The sequence below is a fragment of the Lutra lutra genome, chromosome 1, assembly GCF_902655055.1.
Source record: "Lutra lutra chromosome 1, mLutLut1.2, whole genome shotgun sequence".
NCBI classification, from domain to species: domain Eukaryota; kingdom Metazoa; phylum Chordata; class Mammalia; order Carnivora; family Mustelidae; genus Lutra; species Lutra lutra.
This window is the reverse complement of record NC_062278.1, coordinates 218,986,124-218,995,184: the sequence shown is the minus strand read 5'-3', so window position 1 is coordinate 218,995,184 and position 9,061 is coordinate 218,986,124. Positions and strand designations below refer to the sequence as shown.

Here is a 9,061-nt window from a genome sequence, read left to right as displayed (position 1 = left end):
GTTTCCCTAGAAAGACTTTGGGTGATGGACGGACCTGCTTCGGAGACTCAGTGAGTGTGTGGCAAGTAACCCACTCCCTTTTCAATTCTTAATAGTTCAAGGAGTGGGGCTTCATTGGTGTTAATAAATGTTTATGCCCCTTAACACTTAATCCCTTTGTTTGATAAGAAGTCCTTCAGTAGGCACAATATCCATCCGGAATGCAGTGACACTGTTACATTGTATTTGTTTCTAAATAAGCTTCCCTTACTGGGGTGATATCCACTTTTCACTCATGGCAGGGTTACAAAATTTCTCTTCTATTTAAAAAAATTTTTTTAAAGATTTTATTTATTTATTTGACAGAGATCACAAGTAGGCAGAGAGGCAGGCAGAGAGAGAGGAGGGGAGGCAGGCTCCCCACTGAGCAGGAAGCCCAACGAGGGGCTCAGTCCCAGGATCCTGGGATCATGACCCAAGCTGAAAGCAGCCGTCCAACTGACTGAGCCACCCAGGCTCCCCTGATTTAAGCTTTCTAATTCTGGGGGTGGTTACCGAAATCTATATACGTGAGGAAATTGCATAGACACATACACACACATGAACATAAGAGCTGTTGAAATCTGCATGAGATCTGTAGGTTACATCCAGGAAAATGTCCAGTTTTGGGAACTGTATAACTATGTAAGATGCACCACTGGGGAAAAAGCTGAGTAAAATGTACAGGGGACCTGTGGAATTCCTGCAATTTCTTGTGAGTGTATAATTATCCCAGATAAAAGAGTTGTGTTTCTTTTTGAGTAATTGATTTAGGCTTTTCACCAGTGGATGAATGGATCGACAGAATGTGGTATAGCAATACAATGCAATATGATTCAGCCTCACAAGGGAAGGAATCCTGACACCTGCTACAATGTGGAGGGACCTTGAGGACACTGGGCTCAGTGAGAGAAGCCAGACCTAGAAGGACACATCCTGCAGGACCCCACTCCTAGGAGGTCCCCAGAGGAGTCCTGTCCACATAGACAGAGAGGAGCTGGTGGGAGCCGGGTCTGGGGCAGGGGATGGGGATTCCGTGGTTCATGGGGACAGTCTCTGTTTGGGGACATGGAAAGTTCTGGAGACGGAAGGTGGGGGTGGCAGCAGGATTATGTGAAAGTGCTTCATGCCACAGCTGTACATTCAAAAATGGTTAAGATGATCAGTTTTATGTTATGTATAATTTTCCACAGTTTTAAAAAAAAGTAATGGGTTTAGGGTTTTTAAAAGGGTTTTATTTGACAAAATATAAATAGAGCTTGGCAGAAGGTGGATAATATGAAAATCTTGAGGGTGGTCTGTGAAGGTCAAATATTTGTGCTTCATCCAGACACAAATATCATCGTTGCTACTATTATTATGGTTATTATTACCCACAAGGTGTCAAAGCTTCCATGCTCATTCCCTGCCAGGTGCCCCGGAGCTACCTTTGAGATCCTTTGGGGAGATGGGATAGATGCCAGGTATGGGGGTGAGAAGTTCCCAGAGCCCGAATTAAAGGCTCTGCCCAAGTGGGTCTCGACTTCCCCAGAGCAGCTGAAACCCTACCACTTAGCCATGGCCTTGGCCTCCCAATCCCCTCCCCAGCGGGGCCAGGTCAGCAAACAGAAGCCAGCCCAGCTGAAAGCAGGGAGCCTGAGTCCGTGAGGGGGTGGAGCACATGGTCTCTGACCTCCTGCCATGCTCAAATCCAGGGCAGGGCACAACTGTTGGGATCTGGCTCTCTGGGACCTCAGTGGAAGGTTTAGTTAGCATCAGGAAGCAAGGTGGTGACAGGTGCCCACACCCAGCCCAGCCTGAAGAGTTTGGGAAATCGGCCTGCACAGAGCTGACTAGGGAAACAGGACAACCGGGCAAGTGTGTGGCTTCTCCCTCTGCTAGAAGGAGAGAAGGAGGCAAGGGAGGGTGTGCAAAGGGCCAGAGCCTGGGGGGTGGGGTGGGTGAGCTCCCAGGGCTGCTTACGAATTAAGACAAATAGTAGCTTAAAACAACACACATACATTATCCTACAGTTCCAGAGATCAGGAGTTCAAAATGAGTCTTCTGAGGCAAAAATCCAAGTGTCCATAGGGCTAGTTCCTCTTGGAGGCTCTAGGGGGAGAATCCATTCCTTGCCTTTTCCAGCTTCTAGAAGCTTCCTGCATTCCCTGGTTTGAGCCCCTTCCTCCATTTCAATGCATGTTGCTCCCCTTTGAATTCCATCATCATATTTCCTTCTCTCTGATAGTGACCCTGTCCTAAAGACCCTGAGATGACACTGGGCCCCACCAGAACAATCCAGGATCACTTCCCTTCTCCAGATCCTTACGTCAATCACAACTGCGAAGCCTCTTTGCAGGGAACATACTCCCAAGATTCAGTAACAAAGACATGGATATTTGCGGGGAATCATTACTCAGCACCACAGCGGGGAGGAGGAGGGTCTGGGAGTAGCGAAGTTGGAGACTGAGAGTGGAGAGGGAGATGAGGTAAAGAGGGGGTTGGGAAGGGCTGGAGACTGGGTGAGGATTGGAATGAGGTTAGGAGTGGGACTGAAGATGGGTCTTATGGCAGAATGGAGTTGGAGGAGCTAGGGATGGAAATGGGAGTAGGGATAGGGGACAGTGTGGAGATGGTGAGGCTGGAACTCTGTCTCTGGTGGACATGGGCGTCCCACCTGGACCAGTACCAAGAAGGAACTCCCAGGGGCTTGTAGGAGAGGCAGACACCCCTGGGGGTGGCCAGGAGGCTGCCAATGTGCTCTGACTACTCCACTCCCCCAGACAAAGGTCTCATGTCCTCTTCTTACTTAGGGGCTCCTTCCTATTCTTCTTCTCTCTCCCCTCACACCCTTGTCCAGGTTTGAAGCTGGGGTCTGTCCACTGACCAGCGACCACATGGTCCACATAACCAGTCACAAAGACCATTAGACCATCCCAGCCCCGCCATGAGACTCAGCTGCAGAGCCACTACTGAATTTACTCACCTCTGTTCTCTCCTCTCACCCCCGCCATGAGCCTCAGTAGGAAAGAGGCTGATTTTTTGTCCTTATCTATATTGTCATAAGCATCAAATAACACACATGCATCGTAGAAAACTCACTGATAATCTTAACCCCCCAGACATAACTGTTAATAGTGACATATTTCAGCTTAAAAAAAACGTGTATAGGGGCACCTGGGGGGTTCTGTTGGTAAGCATCTGCCTTGGTTCAGGTCATGATCTCAGGGTCCTGGGATTGAGCCCTGTGCTGGGCCCTTTGCTCGGGGGGAGTCTCCCTCTCCCTCTCCCTCTGTGCTCTCTCTCAAGTAAATAAATAAAATCTTTTAAAAAATCATTTATGGGGGTACCTGAGTGGCTCAGTGGGTTAAAGCCTCTGCCTTCAGCTCAGGTTGTGATCCCGGGGTCCTGGGATCGAGCCCTGCCTCAGGTTCTCTGCTCAGCGGGGACCCTGCTTCCCTCTCTCTCTCTGCCTGCCTCTCTGCCTACTTGTGATCTCCATCTGTCGAATAAATAAACAAAATCTTTTAAAAAAATAAAAAATCATTTATATTATTTTTTTACAAAGATTTGGGTGTACTGTTTGTTGCCTAATTTTTTCACATTAGAATGTCATTAATTCCTTCCATATTTCAAAGCACTCCTCACTATAATTCTTTTAACATTTTATTTTTTATTCTTAACTATAGTAAAACACATATAACGTAAAACTTACCATCTAGCCACATGTAGTGTACAGTTGAGTGGTGCTAAGCACACTCCACTATGTGCAACCATCCCCACCATCCATCTCTAGAGTTTTTCCATCTTCACATCTCTCTCCCATTAAACACTAACTCACCCATCCCCTCCCCACAGACCCTGGCTCCCACCATCTACTATCCTCCTTCTGGATGATTCTAGGGAGCATACTGTTTTCAAGTTTCATCCATGTTGTAGCAGGTGTCAGATTCAGATTGTCCTTCCTTTTAAAGGCTGAATAATATTCCATTGTATGAATAGACCATATGTTGTTTACAATGAACATTGGGGCTGTTTTTACCTTTTGGCTATTATGAAATAGGGTTACTATGAACACGGGGTGTATTAATCAGGAAGAACCCTGATTGATCTATCTATCATCTATCACCAGATTCATTATAGGAATTGGCTCACCTGATATGGAGGCCAAGAAGCCCATGATCTACCATCTACAAGCTACAGAACCAGAAAAAAATAATATAACCCAGTGATATAATTCAGCACAAGTAGCAGAGGCCTGAGAACCAGGACCTGATGGTGGAAGTTCGAGTCTCAGTCTAACGACCGGAGGAACCAGGAACAGGAGCGCCAATGTCCAAGGGCAGGAAAAAGAGCTCTCTCAAACACAGAGCAATTCCCCCTTACTCTATCCACCTTTTTGTTCTATTGGGTCTGCCGTGGCCTGGATGAAACCATCCTGCGTTAGAACAATCTTCTTTCATTCAGTCCACTGATTCAAATGCTAATCTCTTCCAGAAACACTCTCCGAAGACGAGAAAGATGTTTACCAGGTACCTGAGCATCAGTTTAAATCAACACATAAATGAACCATCACAACGGGTGTTACAGTACCATTTTAATGGCTGTAGAATATCCCATTGCATGAATGGATGCATTGTCATACCTGAGATAATCTCCTATGTTAGAAAGTTGTATTCTTTTCTTTTTCTTTTATAAATAATGCTACGGTGAGGAGCACACCTGGGAGGCTCAGTTAGTTGAGCATCCAACTCTTGGTTTTGGCTCAGGTTGGGATCTCAGGATCATGGGATCAAACCCCGCATCAGGCTCTGTGCACAGTGGGGAGTCGGAGCCTGCTTGGAATTCTTTCCCTCTTCTTTTGCCCCGTCCCCTTGCTTGTGTGCGCAGTTTCTCTTTCTCTAAAATGGATAAATAAACCTTTTTAAAATAATAATAGTGCTATGGTGAGTGTGTCTGAAAGTTTACTCTTCAGGCAACAAGTACTAATCAAGTCTAATGCTTCTCTATCCAGTATGGTAGCTTCTGACCACATGGTGGCTACTAAGCACTTGAAATGGGGCCAGTGCCATGTGTTGAAACAACGGGATTTTGGATATGGGGTTAAATACAGGATATTATTAGAATTCATGTCAGTAGATCCTGTTTACTTCCAAAATATGGCTACTAGAAAAAGTTATGTTACATATCTAGCTCACACAAGATTTCCACTGGATGGTACTGGGCTAATAATTATGTTTATTGGCAGCACCAAGCACTGTGCGAACGCGATCTCGTTTCATCATCCCAGATACTGCAGGAGCTCCATGGTGTGGAGCTAAAGCTGCCTCTTTGGTGTGGTGCCCTTAATCACCAAGATACCCCCTACCCCCAACCCTACCTCACAGGGTCATCTTACAGAGGAGAAAACAGAGGCTCACAGAGGTTCAAGTGACCTGCCCCAGAGTCACACACAAGGAGGGGACACTGTTTCCCAAAGGGTGGGAACCTTTTTATGGTGTTAAATAACATTGGATCCCATTGTGAGAAAGTCGAAGTCTCTTAATCTCTCTTTCTGGCAGTTTTGGTCAATGAGAAAGGCTCCATTGGGTGCTACGGTGACTTCAGAGCCTGTATCTGCTCCTGGTCTCTCCTTCTGGGCTAGAATTTCACCTTTTGGCTTCTCTGCATTGCTTTTAAGACCGCTTTATTGAGGTATAGTTGACATACAATAAACTACATGTGTTTAAAATATATAATTCAGGGGTGCCTGGATGGCTCAGTGGGTTAAAGCCTCTGCCTTTGGCTTGGGTCATGATCTCACGGTCCAGGGATCGAGCCCCACATTGGGCTCTCTGCTCAGTGGTGAGCCTGCTTCCTCCTCTCTCTCTGCCTGCCTGCCTCTCTGCCTACTTGTGATCTCTATCAGATAAAAAAATTTAAAATATATAATTCAATACATCTTGACACACACACACACACCTTCAAAACCACCACCACAATCCAGAGAGGGGACAGACCCATCTTAGCATAAGTTTCTATAATTGCTGTTTATCTACTTTCCTAGCTTGCCATTTTGGGGGAGCACTGTAAAATTGTCCTTTTGAAATAAATGTGTGGATTCACATTTTTTGAAAAGTGGGTTTATTTGAAAACAATGTTTAGGTAAATCATGGTGACGGATTCAGTTGGACAAAGTTTAAAAATCTGAAAATGCCCCAGGCTGTGAAGGACATGATTGAGCCACAGCTGAAATGTGAATATGAACATATATTATAAGAGCGCTCTACCAGAATAAGATTTCTGAAACTGATAAACGACATGGAGTTACGTAAGATAACGTCCCAGTTTTGGGGAGATACATCCTTAAATACTTAGGAATGAGGGGACATGTTGTTCACAACTTGCCTCGAAATAGTTCTGTGGAAACTGGGGGTGGGGGTCGGTGAGGGAAGGAGGGGAAAGAAGAATATGGCAAAATGGAAGTGATTTATGTATTTGGGTGAAAGGTCTATGGCAGTTCATTATATTCTTGTGGCTTTTCTGTTGCCATAGACACATTTCAAAAAAAAAAAAAGTTGGCTAATTAAAAGTATTGGCAAGGATGAGGAGCAAGGAATCTCTCATCCCTGACTGGTGGAAACATGGGATGGTCAATCACCCTGAAAACAATTTGACATTGTCTAGTGTAGTACTGAGCAGGATAGGTCCATTGCTAGACTAAGAAAATGTCTTAAAAGTTTATTTCTCGAAAAAAGCGCGTGGGCCTAGACGCCCGGAGCCAGCGCGGTGAGGACCATGTTGCTTCCGAACATCCTGCTCACCGGTACACCAGGGGTTGGAAAAACCACGCTAGGCAAAGAACTTGCATCAAGATCAGGACTGAAATACATTAATGTGGGTGATTTAGCTCGGGAAGTCTGATCAACGGATATCATGGAGTCTGGCAAGATGGCTTCTCCCAAGAGCATGCCGAAAGATGCACAGATGATGGCACAAATCCTGAAGGATATGGGGGTTACAGAATATGAGCCAAGAGTTATAAATCAGATGTTGGAGTTTGCCTTCGGATATGTGACCACAATTCTAGATGATGCAAAAATTTATTCCAGCCATGCTAAGAAAGCTACTGTTGATGCAGATGATGTGCGATTGGCCATCCAGTGTCGTGCTGATCAGTCTTTTACCTCTCCTCCCCCAAGAGATTTTTTATTAGATATTGCAAGGCAAAGAAATCAAACTCCTTTGCCATTAATTAAGCCATATTCAGGCCCCAGGTTGCCACCTCATAGATACTGCTTGACCGCTCCAAACTATAGACTTAAGTCTTTACAAAAAAAGGCATCTACCTCTGCAGGAAGAATAACAGTTCCACGGTTAAGTGTTGGTTCAGTTACTAGCAGACCAAGTACTCCCACTCTTGGCACACCAACCCCACAGACCATGTCTGTGTCAACTAAAGTAGGGACTCCAATGTCCCTCACAGGGCAAAGGTTTACAGTACAGATGCCCACTTCACAGTCCCCAACTGTAAAATCATCAATTCCTGCAACATCCGCAGTTCAGAATGTTCTGATTAATCCATCATTAATTGGGTCCAAAAACATTCTTATTACCACTAACATGGTGTCATCACAAAATACTGCCAATGAATCATCAAATGCAATGAAAAGAAAACGAGAAGATGATGATGATGACGATGATGACGATGATGACTATGATAATTTGTAATCCAGCCTTGATGCTTGTAACATGTATACTTGGTCTTGAATCCATTGTACTAGATTAAACATGCATGCTGGGTATTTTCAAGTTCTGTTGTAGAAAACTTAAATGCTGTTTAATGAGTAAATATGGTTATCCTTTCCGATTGAGATGTTGGGTTTTCTTTAATAGGATTAGTAATGGTTATTCATCAGCCTTTAAGTGTAAAAAATAAAACTGTTTTCATCAAAAAAAAAAGTTTATTTCTCACATAAGCAAAATTCACTGCGTGTGTGTATCTATCCTGGAAGGTTGTCCGTCAGGTGGCCCAGGCTCCTCCCATCTTGTGATGCTTCCATTCTCAACATGGGATCTCCACCCCCAACACGAACTTTTCAGAGTGACCCCAGTAGGAAACGCATGGAAGACACACTGGATTCTTAAACCCCTCAGTCCAGAAGGGCTTGCCTTACTTCAGCAGACTTTCTGTTGGTCAAAATGAGTCCACATGACCTCACGGTGCAAGGGGAGCTGGGAAATGTAGTCTTTTGCAGTTGCTCCTCTGTTAACAGTTCTACCCTATGGAGGGGCACCTGGGTGGCTCAGTTGATTGAGGGTCTGACTTTGGCTTGGGTCATGATCCCAGGGTCCTTGGATTGGGCCCTGCATGGGGCACCCTGCTCATCTCCCTCTCCTTTTGCTCTTCCCCTGGCTTGCTCTCTCTCAAATAAATAAAATCTTAAAAAAAAAAAACCTGAAAAAAACAAAAACAAAAACAAAAACTCTACTCAATGGTTCAGGCTACATTAAACAAATAATATTTAGGATGGGGCTGCTCATCGAACGTATATGAGTGTATCATAAAATATGGCAATATTGGCTGGTACCTAGTTGCTGCTTCAAGCCCCCCTCACTCCAGTGCACTCCCCGACCACCATGATTTTGTCCCCATGACCCTATAGACATCTTCACAACCCAGAAGCTAAAGGGTTAAGATCCAGTAACTATTTTTAATCTTGCCTTAGGTTTAGGGAGACATGCATATGTGATTAACAAAAAAATGTAAAAAAAAAAAAAAAGCAAAAGAATGGTGAACACCAACTCCAGAATTGAGGTCATTTCGGTGGGAGGATTGGGGGAAAGGTTGCATCTAGAGAGTTGCACAGAGGTTTTTACTGGCGTCAGTGTGCTTCCTTCCTGGTTCGCTCCCAATATTCCGGGACAACAAAGGGAAGATATCATTAAGCCCCATTAGGAGTGATTCCCAGAGCCCTGTGAGCTGTTTCAGCTTCAGCCACATCTCCAAGTGCCTTCAAGAAATCTATCAGAATGGCTTTCTGATGTGTCTTAACTCTGTTAATTATTTGCAGAAGCATTTATA

The 9,061-nt window shown here is 44.7% G+C and overlaps 1 protein-coding gene across 1 annotated transcript; it reads left to right on the top strand.

Moving 5' to 3' along the window:
- Nucleotides 1–6,738: 6,738 nt before the first annotated feature.
- Nucleotides 6,739–7,808, top strand: LOC125088401 (transcription initiation factor TFIID subunit 9-like). Its single transcript, XM_047709510.1, has one exon. The coding sequence runs from the start codon at nt 6,913–6,915 to the stop codon at nt 7,705–7,707; it is 795 nt and encodes a 264-aa protein (XP_047565466.1). The 5' UTR covers nt 6,739–6,912; the 3' UTR covers nt 7,708–7,808.
- The last annotated feature ends 1,253 nt before the right edge of the window (nt 7,809–9,061 follow it).